Here is a 19675-nt window from a genome sequence, read left to right on the forward strand (position 1 = left end):
ACCAAATGGACCCACAAGGGTCCATTTGGTTCCATTTGTACTGTACAGTTGAAGTTACAGATCCATGAGGTCTGCTTTGGTTCCTAACTATCAATCATTTAGCTGGGAATCCCTTCAAACACCATTGGTGGTCCCCACGTTGTGCCCCAGTGTTTTTTTTCGTTGTGGGTGATTTAACAAAAACGTTATTTTATTCCACTGAAGAAGCATCTCTGTGTTGCTCTTTCACAGCTGACAAAGAAATCATATCATTGTCTTGATGATTTCAGAGAGAGATTAAATCAAGCAATTAAATCTGACATCTGAGTAATGTGTTCTTGCACATCCATCATCTGTGAAGCCATATATTTGCTCTCAGCACATTAACATTTCATCACCAGAGCTAATGGCAGGAGTAGGGATAGTTATGTTATGTTGTACTACTATGGTGCATTTGGAGCTACTGTCGCCACAGAATCGGAGGAACTGGAAGTCATCATGGGAGAGATTACAGCAGTCATGATCTGTCCTTCCTGCTGCAGTGCCATTTCACCGGCGTCACAGAGACCAGACGAGAGAAATGCTGAATATGCTGCATAGAGAGAACTGGTTTTGACAGTGTTTGATGTGTGTTAGTTTGATTTGGCTGCTTCTATGGTGGTTTATTTGTGTGCGTGTGCGTGTGCATGTGCGCGTGCGTGTATTTTGTTTATGCTCATCCGTGTGTGTGTGTGTGTGTGTGTGTGTGTGTGTGTGTGTGTGTGTGTGTGTGTGCGTGTGCGTGCGTGTGTGTGCGTGCGTGTGTGTGTGTGTGTGCGCGCGTGTGTGCGTGTGTGTGGTGGAACTGCGGAGCAGGTGTGTGAGGAGGATGGGGCCCAACACTAAGGGTTGACAGGCGGATGTTTAGGCTGTGCTTCTCTCTCTGCTGACAGACGTGGATGAAATGACCCTGGCATGTCACTGCTGATTAGAGAGGCCACTTTTTCATGTCCATCTCCTCTGTCTGGAAAATGTCACGTTATTCCCAGTCATCGATGACAAGGTCCAAACCAGAGACAGATCTGAGGCATGTCTTTTAGAGTAGTTAAGAGCAGTATTGTATAAAATATATTTTTTCCAAACAGAAATAACATGAAGTCATGTAAAAAAATTATAAAAAAGAGACATGGGAAAAGAACGCCTTCATTTTCTGTTGCCTTATTCTGTAGATGAAGGTAAGCTAAACTGACAGCTCATGCTTTCTGATCATTTCTGGACATGTTGATATCAACAGTGTGATATATCAGGATAGTCTTTATATGGTATAAGAATGGCACCAGAACCACCTGGGAATGGAATGATGATCAGAAAGACTATGGGATTAGATGAGCAGCTGCTAATCTGGCAAAGGTTCCTCCATTAAACTGGCTTTGGACGGCAGGGTATGTAATCACCTGGACAGGGATGGATGCTTACATTCCTCTTGTGATTAGATGGGCCCTTGCGGCTCCTCTGCCAGCCAGTGTGTACATGTTGCCAGTAGGGAAGAGCAATCACAGACATCAATCCTCTGCCATCAACGCTAAACACCGTACTCTGCTCAACAGAGCCCAAACGACAGGCCTGGATTACATGGCTGTATGTTACTCTGCAGAGTTATTAGAATCACACACGTCACACAAGCATGCATAAAGATGGACTTTAGCGTGCATGTGCACACACACACACACACACACACACACACACACACACACACACACACACACACACACACACACACACACACACACACACACACACACACACACACACACACACACACACACACACACTTAAAGGTGAAGAAGTGATTTATGCACCGTTTGTGAGTGTATGGAATGTGATGCTGCACCACGGAGGCAGATTCACGTGTGAGCTTCGTTGTGGATCTCACAGCTTGTTTATTGTGAAATTCATGGAATCCTGGATTCCTTGAATTTCACATGTCTTAACGAGAGATTGCAGGTTGACCTAGGGGATTCAAGCAGATATGGCCATTGGGCTCTCAGAGATGGATGAGCACACTCGCCCTGTGGCTCTCTGACCTAGCAACCCCACAACTCACACAAACACATCATTAAGACCACTATTTCTGTCAACAATTAACTAGCGCAATTAATAAATTGAACACGCGTACAGACTCGCGGGGGATGTGGATCACTTTGGTGGTCGGTCTTCAGTGGAAGTACGTCCTCTTCCCACCGCTCAGGTTAAACCATAACATTAGTTTTCCCATAAACATTAAGGCTGGGGAATTAGTTCACTTGGCCGAATGCCTGACACCTACTTTCCACTGCTTAAAATGAGCCAACTGGTGGGGAGCCCTCTTAGCTGGGTTTGTGTGACCTAAAGAGCATCAGCTAGGTGTTAACAGGCCGATGATACAGTACTGTGAGTGTGTGATAAAAGGTGGTCAGAGTGTCTCACAACGCAGATGTTGATGTTTCGTGACAACGGCCAGGTGTCTCTTTCACTCACACATTTTTTTCTCTCTCTCTCTGTCTCTTTCCATCACCGTGGCCGTGTGCAGCGCTGTGCAGCTATGGTGTGTGCTTCAATGGGGGCCAGTGTCGCGCGGGATCCACCCAGCTTTGTGACTGTCCTGCTGGATTCAATGGGCCCAGCTGCCAGTATGGTGAGTACAGGTGGTTTTATAGTGGTCCAATCATTTCTCTCTCTTTTCCATCCACCTCATGTTATTCCCTGGTGGTCTGTCTTTTTCCTGACTTCTCCCGACAGCTTATCTGTATTATCCAATTTAATTGAGTTTCATTTTCAGCCAGTAAAAGCACTTAGCAGGTAGTTTAGAGGATAGATAAATAAATGTATGTAACGTGAAAGCTCTCTTGACACTTGATGAATTGGAATTGGAACTGATAACAGGTTGCCATTTCATTAAAAACACATTTTGGGCTATTTACTGTGAGCCAATGCTTTGATGCATTTCTTCCAAATCCCCAAGCCTCAATCGACTCCCCCTCAGTGATCACATTTCCCCGCTAATGAACGGGAATCGCTTCACATCTCAAAAGTTGGCTTCTTCGCCACCAGTCCAAGAATTTTATCAGCAACCTATTGTGGAAGTTGAGCTGTTGAAACAAAACAGCGGAGGATGTTGTTGTTTTTCTGATAACGCCACACGACAGGAAATTCCTCCTTGTGCTTGCTTTCCACTGTCCCTCCTTTAGTTTTGGGCTCCGTGCAGACACCATAAAACGATGGGCCATCAGCGCTCATCCAAGTTCAAAGCCACAGGAACCGCTGAACAATGGGAGTCCCTTTACAGTGTACAGCAGCCTGACCTGGTTTAGCCCAATCTGGCCAGGAACCAGGACCGTCTAGCTCTCTTCCAGAATGCCAACTCCAACATCAGCAGATGGTTATCTTTCAGGTCTCTGCGGGGTCGGAGGTAGCCATGTGATAACCCCAGCACCGTACAGCCACTTATCTCTTGCCTGGTTATTACAGCAACCGTCATCAAGCTTGGACAGGCCCGAGAGTGACAGGTCCTTGCAAGGGATCACAGCTCTCTGTGGCGGCCCGAGCTGACCTAGCTTCTTAGCAGGTTATTTAATGCTTAATCATTAGGACAGAGGCTCCATGATGAGCACACATGCTCATTGAGGTGCCGCTTAGCACAGCTGGAGGCCACTTGGGTGTCTTCTCCAGGCTCTTCCTTGTGGGTTCAATCCAGTGATGATGGAAGACATCTGTTTAGCATCAACTGTGCTGACTGTGTCCACATACCCCCAAAAAAGAAGGCTGCATAGCATTACATAAAATTGCACACATAACCCCCCCCTCCCCCCGTTCATTTGCGGTAAACACAATTACATCAAGTCGGCGTCAACATCTATGAGTTGTGCAGTAGGCTCTGTACTACTGACGGTACAAATGACGGATCTGTACTGTGAGTACAGTGAAACCCTGAGTGGATGTGAGGGTTTTAACCCATTTAGACTGAAAGAATCTGTGCCATTTTTAGATTTCTTTGGCTATTCAAAAATAGCAGATCTGCAAGCTCGTAGCGCGGAACTGGGTGCCTCGCCACAAGCTTGCAGATCCGCTATTATTTTTAAATTGTGAAAATGTTTGCAAATATTTGAATATATATATATTTTTAAAGCAAACATTTGTAACTCAAATCTTTGCTTCTGGGGATTCTACAAAAATGTCTTCTAAATCCTAACAGTTTTCTGAAAAACGTATTTTGCTATAATATCAGTGGTGCTCAAACTTTTTCATGTCAAGGACCACCCAAAATGGTACTGTATTTGGCAGCCGACCCCCATCTCAAAATATTTTGTTCCAGGGACCCCCCCCCCCCACAGAAGCAAAGATTTGAGTTACAAATGTTCCCTTTAAAAATATATATCCAAATATTTGCAAGAAAATAAATCTTAAAATGACGCAGATGCTTTCCCGGTCTTAATGTATTATGTGTTCTGTGTGATGATAATGCATGGTAGGGGTGGGAAACACCAGGGACCTCACCTTTTTGATTTTAATCACAATTCTTGGGCCACTCGAAAAGATCAAGATTCTATGTTACGTTTCTGTGATTCACCTCAATATTGCTTTTGCTGTTGTTGACTGCCATATAAAAGTTGCAGTCTTTCAAAAGCACAATATAAAAAACTTTTAAAAATAAATGTCTCTTAATTGTACAAAATGGATTCTAGGCACCAAATAATGCCCCCTGTGACCCTCACTACCAGAGACCATCAGTCACTTTGAGCAGGTCTGTGACCACGCAGACTAGCCCTGCGGTATGGCTTTTTGATTGATTGATTGATTGATTGATTGATTGAACACTTTATTAGTCAGACGTGGTACTGTCAAGGCTAAAAGGATCAGTGGTGGAAAAAGGGTAACAGTCTTCCACGCCGACATCTCGCCACTCCGACTAGTGGCTTCCGCGTGCGGTTAGGGTTAGGGTGAGGGTTAGGTATAGGGTTCGTTAACGTCGGAAAGGCGACATGTCGGAAAGCCGCCATGTAACCTGGAAAAAGTACTCTCATTTCTTACTTCAGTAAAAGTATCAATACTGCAATGTAGAAATACTCTGTTACAAGTAATAGTCCGGAATACTAGTTTTCAAATAATTGGAGTGGAAGTAAAAGTACTGAAAATTTAAAATAATCCATTAAAGTAAAAAGTAAGTACAGTACTTGAGTACATGTACTTAGTTACTTTCCACCACTGAAAAATGATAACACAAAAACGTCCTGGGGACTTGTTTCCATTGTGCCATAGTTCCCTGACACATGATGATGCATAACGGGAGAGAGAGGATGCAAGGGGCAGGGCACCCCGAGGCATTTTATGACCCATCCCTCAACTCCGGCTCTACATATTGTCACGGGCCAGAGAAGATGTAAATCTTTGCGACGATGATGTTCTTCAAAGTCTCTTACTCTGACGTATATTTTCCGCGAATTTATTTCACAGGTGTTATGGCCGCTTAGAATGTATTTTCTCTCATATTTGTCCCTGAGGACATATTTAGCTGGAGGGAGTGGAGTTACATTAGGAAATGCTAAAACCCCTTTGCATTTACAGTGGGTGGGTGTCATCTTAAATGCTTCGCTTTTCCCTTTCTATGCGTCAAGACCTACCAGCGTTGCTCAAAATGGGGAATGATCGTTGTCACAGCTGGGGACTGGTTTGTAGACAGCTATGCAGAAGACCCTTAGACTGCAGCTCTCCCCTCTATTGGAGGCTAATATACTTTCAGTGCCATGGCAGTTATATTACTCTGTGATTGAGCAGTGAAAGTGCTTCTGGATGCATGGGTGTGGAGACTTGGATTGGTTCTGCCTGACCACAGGGAACCTTTGTGTTTGACCAGAGCAGTGGTGGAAAGTAATTATTACATTTACTTAAGTACTGTACTTAAGTGCAGTTTTGAGGTATTTGTACCTCAATTAGTTTTTCCAATTTCCAATACTTTTACTTCTACTCCACTACATCTCAGAGGAAAATATTGTACTTTTACTCCACTACAATTATTTGAAAGCTTTAGTTACTAGTTACTTTTCATATATAAATTATGATATTATGAAACATACATTAACCACTTTAGCCCTATTTTATACCTAGGCTATTTGAAAATAGCCGATCTACAAGCTGTAGATCTGCTATTTTCAAACATTTTAGTACTTTTACTTTTGGTACTTTAAGTACATTTTGATGCCAATACTTTTGTACTTTTACTCAAGTAAATTTTTAATTCCGAACTTTTACTTGTAACAGAGTATTTCTATATTGCAGTATTGATACTTTTACTTAAGTAAAATATCTGAGTACTTTTTACACCACTGGATCAGAGCACTGATAACCTCAGAGCTGGACTTCTGTGGTCCAGCACCGTGCCCAATAGAGGCCCGAGGGTAAAAGGACTAGATGTATAGGCTGAGTACAAAGTGTTTCATTCTAGATAGAGCAATAACATCAACCTCTAATAATGAATGACTCTTGTTTTGGAAATGGCTCTGATATGTGGTTTAACCGCCACAAAAAGTACTCTCTGGTGGTCCAGCTACTATGCCTCTCTTTGTAACTTTGTCACATTCTTGAGCTACCACAGGATAACCGCAGTGGTCGACTGCGTACCGGACAGCTCCCAGCGCATGCACACAGGCTATTATTACAGTTCTGCTTACTGTTGTGGTCTTTCGTGCGTTCTCGGAACTGTCAGTCGATATTCGCCTCACTCTTGTCATGTTGTCACATGTTTACATATAAGCTAATGCCGTGGCGGCGGCAGCAGTTACAGGCTAACGCACCGAGCCACACATCACACAGATTCACTCATCGTTTAATGCCTTTTGCATGTTGTCAGTTGTCTGAACATTCCTATGCAATTGCATGTGGCGATATCCTCTCAGGATGCTTTCATGTGGTTTGCCCGTGTTTGTGTATAGAAATTGGTCTGTGTTTATGCCATTCAAGGACCTGATTAGTCTCCTGCTCCCAATAGTTGTCTGGGGGTGGTGGAGTGTCATCTGTTTTTCAGTTACATCATCTCGTAAAACGTAATCATTTTTTATTTTTCATTTTGGTAAGTCTCCTAGCTCTGTGGTAAGTAGAAGTATGGAGCCCAGGGGGAGTCTGTCTTATAATTCACATTTATTTTGAACGGGCACTTGTCTCATCTTCGTTCACCCGCAAACGCTGGGATTAATTAGTTCATTACAAGATTAAACAATTACATCTGATTGATGGGGACATCTTTTTATGTTGCTTCATGTTAAACCGCTATCACGATCACTGATCATGTTTTAATTAGCTGTTTGCTGTTTTAATTAAGATAAGCGTCACTTGTTGCCACACACATGCAAACACCAATGCACATACCCCATGTGGTAATGGGTGGTGCGTGACATGCGGATTATGGACAAATAAGAATGATATGCTTTCATATACAAATTCCAAAGGTACCATTTAGTCATAAGCGTAGGAAGCAAAAATTCTCTTAAAATTCTTGCACATTGAAGTTGTTAGGGAGCACATTGTTTCGTAATGCACTGGAACCAATTTATCACAGCTCTAGGTGAGTCTTGGTGCTTCTTTAAACCTTTCACCATTTAAAATGGTTCCAACCTCTTTGCCCTGGGTCCTTATGGGATTCAGGCACTGCAGAGAATATCCAGCCTGTCATCAGCAGACAAGTGGTGTCCTCTGGGATCAAGAGCTTCCAATCTTTTCAGACTTCTGGCAGGGCAGATGTCTTCATACCAGTCAACATCTGGGCTCAGCCTCAGATGCACACAGTTGTAGTCTGTGTCCTATGAAAACCGATCTTATTGTAACTGTCTTTTCTTTACAACCACTTAATGTGACATGCACTGACGCAAACAGTACAATGGAAGTAATCTAAAAAGCAAAAAAAGTGACACAATAAAACGTATTGATTCTGTAATAGGGTTGTGTAGTTACCTTGCCATGATACCTTGCCGTAACTCTAAAGGTGGCCAAGGAATCCAAAATAATTGCTCCATTGATTAGAAATTGATAATCCAATACAGGCTCCTCATTGACTTACATTGTACAGTGAAGAGGCTCAGGAGGAGCTCTTTTAGCCTGTAAACAAAAGCAAACAAAGTCGATTCTGACAATATAGAACATCACCAAACCCGTTACTATTGCTAGTAAAAATAGCAAAATCAACCAAACCTGGTGTTATTTCTTTATATAAAAATGTCAACGTCCATTTTTATATAAAAAAATAGCACCGAGTTTGATGACGTTCTATATCAGGGTTCCCCAATAGGCGGCCCGCGGGCCATTTGCGGCCCGCGATGACTCCTGTCATTAAAAAAAAAAAAAAAATCTGTATTACTGTTCAAGCAGGCTAACAAACACATCTGTAAGTCAATTGTTGGTTCTGTACTTATTTTGATTTTCAGTATGTAGAACTGGCTGCTGTTAATCTGTATTACTTTTCAAGCAGACTTACTTTGTTTCCAGAGTGCATTTTTTCCTTGTGTGACCCTCAACACAGGATTTAAGAATCCCAGGCCTAAAATAACACAGTGTCAAAGTAGCTCGATTAGAGAAAAAATAATAATAAAAAACTAAAAGTTTTGCGCGATTTCGGCGCAATGCCTCTGGCCCTCAGCTTGGTACCCGAGAAATAATTTGGCCCTTGGGGAAAAGTAATTGGGGAACCCTGTTCTATATTGTCAGAATCAACTTTGTTTGCCTTTGTTTATGGGCTAAACGAGCTTGAGCATATGGTTTGATTTGAATGATCAATTTCTAATCAATGAAGCAATTATTTTTGATTTCTTGCCCACCTTTGGAGTTACATCATGGCAAGGTAACTACACAACCCAAACCTCTACCAAAGTGGTCTAGCCCTTTAAGCCCTTTATACTTCATCATAATGACGATAGTGAAAATAGCCAATACATTGTACAAGCTCACAACGTGTTGCCATGCGACACATTGTTAACTTGTAGATTGGCATTTCTTTCCTATTTTAGTATTTCTTTACATTTTTGACATTTACATGCACAAAATAGGGACGCCAGGCTGAAAGTTGTTAACCAGGATACTTGCTTGGCAGTACGTATTGCTTTGGCCCAGTTCTACATTGTAAGTCCATGAATTGACCCTGGTTAGATGCTTGTATATAATTTCATGAACCCAAAGCTGTAAAAAAAAAAAAAAGAAAAGGAAAAAAAGGGGGGAAAAAGAAATCAGTCAAAGAGCCCTTTCAGCCCTTTTCTCTAATTGTGGTTTTTACTTTGTGCAAACGGTTTCTGGATCATAAGCTCATGTCATGTCTTGGCTTGGTTTGGGGTCACGGTGATGCCAGCAGGGCCAGCCGGCCCGACGCATCACTCATGACGGGCCCCCAGCTGATGCCTATCATCATTATCATAATTCTGTAATGTACGCTTCAAAGCATCCCAGGCATGCTTTCTCAGCAGTGGACACACTGTCTTTGAACCTTTCAGGAGCATGTTAGCGTCATTATCTTCACAGCTGAAAAGTCACTTGGATTCATGACCCCAGTTTGATTAGAATAAGAGAGGGTTATCTGCTTAATGTTGCCAGTCAAGAAAAAAAACATTTATAGCTGATGTCAGAGTGAAAAGTATTAATTAATTTGAGATATGTGCACTTTCTTCTCTTTTTTGTTGTTATTGTAAGAAAGAGATGTATAACAATTTAGTGCATACTGTTTGCCATAGCAATGATTAAGCAGTTCAATAGTTAACTAGTTAAGTTATTAATAGATAACTTTTTTTTTAAATCTCAGCTTTATTACTACTGCATTATGCAAAAATATAGGCTACCTCTGCCTGAAAGCCCATTAGCATCCTAAACGTATTCTAACATCTAGTGTACCATATCCCCATTTATATTAGACATCCCCATTCATATTAGAATGGGGATGTCGACTGGGATAGTGGTCCAGACTAGTCTGCCCAGCTGGACAGTATGAGGGCATTCTTCCACTCCTGACCACCAAAGTGGACAGAATACAGGAAAAAAAAAGGTCACAATGTTCTCCGTCACGCAACAGCACACAATGTCTGTGGAGCACAGAAAACTCACAATAGAGTTCCAATTACTGAACAAAGTTTTAACACTTGGGTATTGAATAGGACCTACTGTATTCAAAGTTTAGGTTAGTTGACAGATCGCTCTGAATAGCAGGGTCAATTAATGCTCAGGAGCATGATTGCACAAAATGTGAACCCTCCACAGTTCAGCTGGCCGGGTTCCTGTGGAATGTTCACTGAGATGTGCCACAGAGAACGAACGAGATACCAGAAGGATATATCGTGCTCTATCAGCAAAACTCTCACAACAGTAGGAATGCTTTGACATCCACATTTGATCATGTTTGTGCAGCACATCGGAGGGTGTTTTCAGCACGTTGTACCAAAACATTTTATATTGACTTGTGTTTCTAAGTTAAAATCACTGCATCCGAATGGTTTCTTAAAGCAGTGATTCTCAAACTTTTTAATTTCAAAGAAATTAAAATGTTTAGGCCATGCCGCCACGGAGCCCCATTTGATACCATTTTTTATCTCTGGGACCCCATTCCACACTGTAAAGTGTTAATTTAACTTATTGCCAGGACGCTGGCTCACTGACAGCGACTTGTGTAGCCACAGAGACGGCTGGGATTGATGGGGTGTTGGACATGTCATAGAGCGGGTTTCACCACCATCCACCCCCTCTCTCCCGCTTCAACTCAAACTCTTCAACTTTGAGTACAAATGGAGTCCATTTGGCTCCATTTGTCAACTCTCAGAGTTACAAACTTGTGAGGGTCCATTTGGTCCCTAACTATCAATCATTTAGCTGGATCCCTTAAGAACCCCTGGATGTCCCCACCTAGCTCATTATCTTTCAACTATAATAGGTGAAACTGCACTGTGGGGTTGTACGTGAACAATGCAGCACAAGGGCAGATCACTGGTCAAGAATTCGGCGTGAAAAGCCACGGGTCTCTCTTAAATCCTTGACCTTTTGAAATACCATGACATTTAGATTTCTAGCTGGTTGTTTGTTTTTTCTACAGAAAATGTTTCCCCTCCTGTTTTCCTGAGCATTGTTACCAGCTGTCATTGAAACCAAGGGACATTGCTAGCCAAAAGCTTCTGGAACATGCAGACAGTTTCCCAGAACTTGACAAATGCATGGCAAAGAAAAACAACCAAATAAATAGTGACTTCAAAATGTCTTAAAGGTATTCAAAGATTCAAGAATCAAAGGGGTTTATTTGTCACTCACTCTTACAAGTACAAGCAGCGAAATGTTGTAACATGCTCTGCAAACAGTGCTAACAATAACAATATAGAACAACAAGACATCAAACATTTTAAAAACATGTTATTTTAGAATGATTATATAATATTTTGGACATAGCTGGTTCTGCCCGACAGCAGAGATATAGTATAAGTAGGTAATTAAATATAGTCCAACTGGTATTGTGGCATAGAGACATACTGTTCTACTTTGAACCCACGTTATATAAAAAAACGAAGGAAAAAAGGCACATTTTTGTCATCAAACAGTACTACATGGCCTCATGGCCTAGAGAGTGAGATGTGCCAAGCCTTGATCCTTTTCAAGGTAGATGCACAGTGCAAAAAATGTCAGCATTTTTTCTGACTTTAGTTGTCCTCATAGAGGTGTGAGAATGTGCCCACTGGCACTAAACACTGTGGGAAGGAACACTTGTGCTGGTTTTTGTGGTTAAGTAAAGACAAGTAAAGGTAAAACCGTTGACAGCAATGTAGAGTGTATAGAGAAATGAAGGGAGAATAATTTAGCAACTGGGATATACAGAATATACAGTAAATACTAAGTATATAATGCTGGTGCAATATGTGGAGGGGGTTTTGTGCCAAAAAGAAAGAAAATAAAGACAGTGTGTGCTCTGTTGTGAAGGTATTCCTTTAAGCAGTCACACAGCGGTGGGCTGTAGAAGGGGGCAGTGATGGGAACAACAGTTTAGCTGTAGACAGATCCAACCACTAAGTACTGTAGATCATTTTTACGACAGGTTATCAGGTCATCAAATTGAACCCCTCTGACTGTGTTACAGTCTGTCACAAATCTCCCTTTGACTCTCATTCCCCTGCTCTCTCTGTCTCTCTCTCTCTTTTACCTTCCTTCCCTCAGAATTTTGCTGGCTGTAGACGTTAACACGTTTGATGACACACTTGCGTTTAACACACACATGAACAAGCACACAGGCGTGCGCACGCTGCATGCACACAAAACTGTGTCATATGCACCAAGTTCACAGTGACCTTAGACCTTGTTCATTGTGGAACAGCTGTGTCAAGAGAGAAGCAGATTCATATATACGTATATATACGTGTATATAGAAAGTAGGTGTTGGACCTGGTGTTTGTTGGTTCCTGTACAGCAGTGTTTGGGTGTCAGGGGGAGGGTCCGTTCAGATGTTCCTCTTTTAGAGTACCTCTGTTCAAGCCCTATTAGCTGGGCTACTCTACAATTACTTGCAGCTGAATAGAGGTCTCACCTCTTCGGTAAGTGTCCCGCAGCCTGTTGTAGCGTGTCTTTAACGGCCCACGTTGTCTCTTCTGCTGACAGGGCTCCTTTGAACATATGTACAGTAAAAGAATCAGTGTTAATTTAACACAGAGAGTGTACAAATGGAACCAAATGGACCCATAAGGGTGCATTTGGTTCCATTAGTACACTCTGGGAGGTACACATATGGACTTTTTACTGTGTATTTACAAGAAACTTCTGTAAAATGGTTTGCAGGTTATTTCTCCAGCTGATTCATTTTCATACAAATTCAATGGATGCGGCTGCCTTCCTTTTTTTCAGGAAGTTTTCATTTTAAATTCGTGCTCATATTTAGACATTCTCTTAGACATGTGGCTTCAGTAAATTCCACCGCTTTGCATGTTTCTTTTGTTTGTTTAGTTTTTTAACTCGATAATATTATTTTAATTTCATACAGTCTTCTTCACAGTCAGTTCCCTTTGTCTAAATAGACTCTAAATAGAGTAGAATCTGAAGTGTTAATAAATGCCATCCACGGGTGAACCGGCAGCAGAGTGGTAAGGGTATATACCACATGAGCTCAAATGCCTGACAGTGAGTGCCCAGTTTGATTCCCAGCCAGACGGAAATCAAATCAAGGCTTAAAAATACCACAGAAACTAACTTAAAAAGATTTTAAAAATAAATGGCCTAGGCTCCAATGTAGCCTGACAGCGCGTCGCAGGTTCGAGTCCCGACGGCCTTTGCCGCGTGTCACTCCCCATCTCTCTCTCCCCGTTTCCTGTCGAAGTTCACTTCTCTATCAATAAAGGCATAAAAAGCCCAAAACATTTATCTTAAAATAAATAATAAATGGCATCCACTGCTCCTATTAGTTAGGATGTTAGAGGACACATTCATATGTGCAAATGTACTGTGGCAATATACCACAACAATTAATTCAACTCTGAATCAGATTTGACTGTATAGTCAACACAGCTTGTCAGGCTAACAATGGGAGAAGATTACTTAATCAGGTTCTCGTTACGGTTGGCTAATCAATCTTCTGCATAGCGTTTAACCACAATGTCAGCAAGCATATAAAAATGTCCAGATGTGCAATCTAATCTTCCTAAGTTATGGATTCTACACACACATTTCATACCAATTGCACCATAATTGCATTTGTTTTTGTTTAATGCTTCCTAGAATGGGCCTCCCACCTCACACACCTGTGGACTGCACTTCATATTGTACTAGAGCCCGGCCGATGCCAGATTTTTGGGTCCGATCCCGATTTTGGAGAGTCCTAGTGTAACGCCCGGGAATCAAACCCGTGTGGAAAGCCGACATCTATCCACTAGCCTAAAGGGGAATTCCCCCTTGGCCGGGAGAGATATTAAACTTTTCGTCATCAGGCAAAGGCTCTGAGCCACTACTGCTGCACCCTAGACCACCTAATCGGTAGCCTCGATCTCCAGGCTGTTATTTTTTAGTTTTGCTAAAAAATAAAAGCCTGGACCAACCAGTTGATATTCCGGGCATAGGAAGTGTTTCATTTCCCCAACCAACCAGAGTGCAGTGGGCGTCGCTCCAAATGTGACGTCAGGGCTCTCAATGCTACACATTGGGGAGGAGGAGGGGCGCGGGGCGGGGTGGGGGCTGATGGACAGATCGGTGAACCAATAGGATCAGGCGGAATTTTTCTCCGGAGATTTTGAAGTCGCCCGTCTAGACACAAGCTCACAACGCATCACAACGTAACTTGCTGTGAGCTTGTAGATCTGCCTTTTTTTAAACTTTTTTAACTTGTTGACTTATAATGACATGCCCAAAATAGAGACACCAGGTTGAAAAGTGGTTAAAAATCAGGACACATCGGCGGCATAATTGCAAATAGCCTACTGAAGTCAAGTAATGGCCGATATAAGAAACCTAAAGTTGTCACATGGCATTTATCTGTTTACAAGCGTGTTAACATAAGGGGAGGAGATGAGACAATAGCGCGCTGGTCGTTTCATTTCAGCTGTATTGTTCATTTGTTTGTTCAAGCGCGTGTTAAACGCACTCTGATTTACGTGCCGTGGGTGACTTGTGTTCTCTGTGCACTGTTCAGGGGATGACAGCGGAGCAGAGAGGTCAGAGGTGAAGCCAGCATGTGGACGCAGTGTGTCTCTCTGAGAGAGGACCGCTGCGTCTCATCATGGCTGGCCGTACTGGTAATAAAGCCAGGAATGTAATGTGGCCTTTCACCCTGTTTGAGGATGCGGGCTGACTCTTTACCGTCACTCTTTTATTCATCGGGCCATTTACAGACTGACAGTGATGGGAGAGAGCAGCAGTGACACAGATGTTACTAGGCTGGCCCTCGTAGGCTGCCTAAAAGAAAGAACATCACCCCCATGCCGTATGGAGAAACCATTTCAATCGCATCACACCACACCATTTCATGCTGCCAGCTCTGGCAAGTACACAACTGCCAGTTAATGGGTTATATATATGCTAAATATATCTGCCCCCTTCATGTTTGGGAGTGCTGAGGAATGTAAAACAAGGAGAGAGGTGAGGTCTCTGTGGCCTTGGGACCTTTCCCACTGTAAAAATAAATCCCTAAATTCTGTCCCACTGAAGAGCTTTAACTTGGGATTAAGACAAACATTTGTGAAACCACTAATGGGCGAGAATGTACCTCTTTAGAGTTCTTAACCACCCTAAATGAAAGACAAATGTGAGTCTCACTGCTCATGGCTGAAGACGCAGTACATTATGAGTTTGTTGATTGCTTGATTGCTTCAGGATTGATTTAGTATGTTGTTCCTTCACTGGGGCAAATCCATTCAGGAAGTTAATAATAATAATAACTCATGAGAGTGTCGTGAACATATGAATCTTAAAGCTATTATCCAAGATTAAAAGATTGTTTTAACAATCTGTAATCCAATATAACTAGAAGGCTACATTTGCAGTGGTTGGAGATGGTCTTCCTACTACTATGTTTGACCCTGGTGTCGGGTATGCCACTATACTGTTTGACAATGGCAATAAAGTTATTTATTGACGTTGCATTGGACCATAGATGTGGCGACATTGTAGTTCGAACATCGCTGCAATTACCTCTCTTCATTGGGAAAGGTAAACTTATAGATTGAAGCTTTAACATCACACAAACTGACACAAGTTATTATTTGAGGCTTTATTTGACAGAATGCAGTGTAGAGAGACAGGAAACACGGAAAGAGAGAGTGGGGGTAGCGACATGTAGCAAATGGTCCGGCCAGCAGTAAGGAATTGAACCGGTGGCTCGCTGTCATGTATTTGGCGCCCTAACCATTTGGCTATGGGATTGCCCCAAACTGACACCTTCAACTATTTGACATGCTGTGATAGGATCATTTGATTACAGATGAGTTGTGACAACTACTAATCCTCTTACACCGTTAGCTAATAGAGAGGTTTCCTGTTAGTAAACATGAGAGGAATATGACCGCGCAGCTGCGGGGGGAAGCCTATGGGTGCGTTTGGAAATTACGCACCGGAGCACACTCGCCTATTAGTTTGTATTGGCCAGTGCGCTCACTGCCGCTCAGGGCTGTATTTTCGAACGCGCCTTCACCCGGGCATGCGCAGATTGCGCATTCTGCTCTGTGATGACGTCGCGCGGAAATCCGTCTATAGACTGGATTACCTTTGGTTACACTGTATTAATTTGATCCTCCTTTACTGTAAATGAAGTTGGTCTGTGAGAAAAGCAATACAAACTGGACAGATTGTTGGCACATAATTCACATGATTATGTTTTTTTATTAGCCCACCACCCAGAGCTAGTTGTAAGGATGTAACCCTCTAAAGCCCTGAGCTACCCAGCTGCAGCATTTTACTCTTAACTGGCATGTCCTTCCACCAGCGAGAGGTTAAAGGTGGTGGGGCATTAGGGGAGATTATATAACCCATACAGAATGTTTTCCACACATGCTGTACCTCCTCAAAATCTGGCCTTGTGGCTTTTAGAATTTCTTTAGAGTGAGATAGAGAGTTGTAAAAGTTAAATGGGTGGCAAATGAGATAATAAATGTCTAGATCACAGGGAGTCCAGATCGTTCTCAGGGTGTCCTTTACCTTACCCCGATGGCTTTTCCAGGCCATGGCTCAAGTGCTTGTGAACAGGTTGAAATCAGCTTATTTTCTCAAACCGCAGTGACAGTTGCTGCAGGTGAGGTATACTGTTGATAATTCTTTTCACCCCCCTTTTTCTCCTTATTTAGTCATTATGCCGATTTCCTGATTCCCCGTGTATTCTAGTTCCCTTGTCACTGTTAACACCTGACGTGTCTATTCCGATAGGCATAACTTGTCACTTCATAGTGAGGACTTTCGCCGGGAGGACGCAATGCATGCAGAGGTGCACGCTGTTCTTTCTAGTTCCACACCCCACTGAACATGCACCCTGACCAGCCTTGAGGTGTTAATGCAGCGACAGGAATCACCCTCCCAGTCCCTTCCCATCTTCCCTCCCACAAAATTGACCAATTGTGTCTGTTGTAGTGCCCGGCCAAGCCGGATGCACTGCAGAGGATCCAAACCCCTCGTCTCCGCGGTGGTGGGTATAGGAACTTTAACCCTGCGTCACCCGAGCGCCCGAGGCTCTACTGCTGAAACCACCAAAGAAATCTGAGTGAATGAATATAACAGAGGAAAGGCCAAAACAAATAGCTAAAAACGAACAGGAACAGGTGGAGAGATGTTATTCAAATGCTATTCATAATTGGAAATGTATTCACACTTTTGTAGCAGTTTATGAGCTATAAACTGGAATGTAAATTGACCTTTTACTAGCCATTCCCATGTTCCTCCATATGCCATTTGAAGATTTAATCCCATACTTAAAGCATTGTTAGCAGCCAGCATAGCGTGACCTGCGTGGCAGCTGAAAACCAAGGAGAGCGGCGAGATAGGCACTGCCCAGAGGAGGAACGGTCCCAGGCGTTCCTGTAGCAGAGCGTTCTCACACATTCTTCGCCTCTTTGTCTCCCTCCATCGCTGTGTTTAGCAGACGGCTTGTCATTCCCTCGCTCTCTCTATCTGACTCATTCCCCCGTTCTCTCCCTGCCTTTCTTCCCACTGCTGTGCCTGATTTATACTTTGTCGTACGCCAGTGTCGTGTGCTGAAAATTGCCGATTTATGAGCTGACAGCGGGTCACATCGCAAGCTTGTAGATTGGCCATTTTTGGTATTAATGCTTATAAATTAAGCAGTACCCAGCAGTTGGATCTGCCTCATTGGGATATAAGACCTCTGATCTGTCTGATATGTGGTGTTTCACTTTGTTGAGGTATATACCAGTGTACTGTTATCACAATGTCCCGGGTTTGAGTCTTACTTGTGACTTTCGTTGCATTTTATGCATTTCATGTCTACCTTCCCTATCAACTTGCAGAGACGTGAAACTTGCTTGAGGCAGGTAATCAACACAATACTACATCATCAAATATCAGTTACGCTATAAAGAAATACTAAAATAATTAAGGTGTATGTAGCCACTGGGAAAATGCTCTATGTTTATTTAAGATACATGGCCAAAACTATGAATCGACGAAGACTCATATTGGACACTGCTATGGCCCTTTAAGAGCTCAAAAGTAAAGAATTCTAATGATGAAGAAATGAGGCAGGAGTGCAGGAGGAAACATCTCTTCTTCTTTTGTACTGTCAGAAACTAAGCTGGGAATCCCTATTTCGCTTTCTAGTGACTTCCTCTTCCTTTGTGCAGGCTCTTTCTTTCATCCTGAAAGAGTGTGAGGTATTTAGGCATAGCCTCCTAGCAAACAGAGGTCTGTGAAGTGCAGGAAAGGCATTTGAAATGAGAGAGAGAGAGCCTGTTGCGGTAAAGGGTGGGGGGGGTTACTACAGGTTTGCCCGTCTGGCTGCCATTGCATCCTGCTCAGCACCTGATTGGCTGCGCATAGTGTCACAAACGGAAAAGAGAAGATCTACAAGCTCTAAACATTATGTGAGCAGGATGTGAGCTTGTAGATCTGCTGTTCTTGTTGCGAAACGCCGGGGCACAACTAAGTATAAATCAGGATGAATCTTTCCTAATTGTGCTTGGGTCTTGGCCTTGCATGACTCCCATCCCGGCCTCATTAGGCTCTTTACAGCAGGACTGACGAAAGGTCGCTGCCGGTCATGCTGGGGGTGAGAGCATGGAGTTGTTTGCATAAATCTGAGTGGACATGCGTTTGCTAAATACAATTAGAGGAATAATGGGGCATTGGGCCCATCTCCCCCTCTACCAGGGTTCCCCTGATTTTCCTTATCTCCTCATGCGTCCAGGTAGACCGCTGATATCACACTGATATCTCACTCCATATTTACAGAATCGTTCTACTTTTGCCTTTGTTCTCATTTATGTGCAATTCTACATGGTGTAGGCCTATATTCTACTTTCATTTGTGAAAGTATAAAATAGGGATTAAATGGGCAAACATTTTGTTTGGCATTAGTAAATAAAGCTGAATGTTTACAGAGTGATAAGGGTGGTTCAGTAACACTAGTTTGCATGGATATGAATACAGGTGTGCCTTAAGATTTTGACTTGCCCTTTGGTGTGCCTTGGGCACAAAACGTTTGAAAACCACTGCCATAGACCATTCATTCTCAAAGTCGGGTCAGGGGATCCCCAGGGGTCCGTTAGGGGGTTCCAGAGGGTCTCTAGCTGAACTAGTGATAGTTAGGAACCTTACCAGGTATGTAACTCAGAGAGTACAAACAGAAACAAATGGACCCTTACAGGTCCATTCTGTTCCATTTGTACACTCACAGTTATGGGGGTCCGTGGCGGCCTAATGCTTACCAAACTGGGGATCCTTGAAATGTAAATGTTCGAGAACCACTGCCATAGACCACAAGCTTTTCACCGCTAATCCCTGCTTTCTCTTCACCTGCAACATACGTCGTCTGTTGTGTGTTATCTTTACACTGGATCCACTTGGGCCTGGGGGATGTTTATCTGGCTGCTGCAGCATCAACTCTGAACACACAGCCTGTTTTTTCTGGAGGTGATGTGGGGTGTGAAAAAGTGGATGCTAATCTGATGGAAATGTAACGGGACAGGGTCACTCACCTCTCCAATGGCTTGGCTGTTTGTTGGTACTTAAAATGTAGTTTTGATTCTCATTACCGCCG

At 42.9% G+C, this 19675-nt stretch overlaps 1 protein-coding gene across 2 annotated transcripts in view; it reads left to right on the forward strand.

The window, feature by feature from the left end:
• Window positions 1-19675, forward strand: part of megf6b (multiple EGF-like-domains 6b) — an 83223-nt gene that overhangs the window by 15206 nt on the left and 48342 nt on the right. For both annotated transcript variants that reach the window (XM_084063601.1, XM_084063602.1), the window contains exon 4: window positions 2528-2632. In XM_084063601.1, coding sequence (XP_083919727.1) covers window positions 2528-2632 — 105 coding nt within the window. The remainder of the gene's footprint in view (window positions 1-2527; window positions 2633-19675) is intronic.

This window comes from Gymnoscopelus microlampas (genome assembly GCF_963454915.1).
Source record: "Gymnoscopelus microlampas genome assembly, chromosome: 7".
In the NCBI taxonomy this organism is placed as follows: domain Eukaryota; kingdom Metazoa; phylum Chordata; class Actinopteri; order Myctophiformes; family Myctophidae; genus Gymnoscopelus; species Gymnoscopelus microlampas.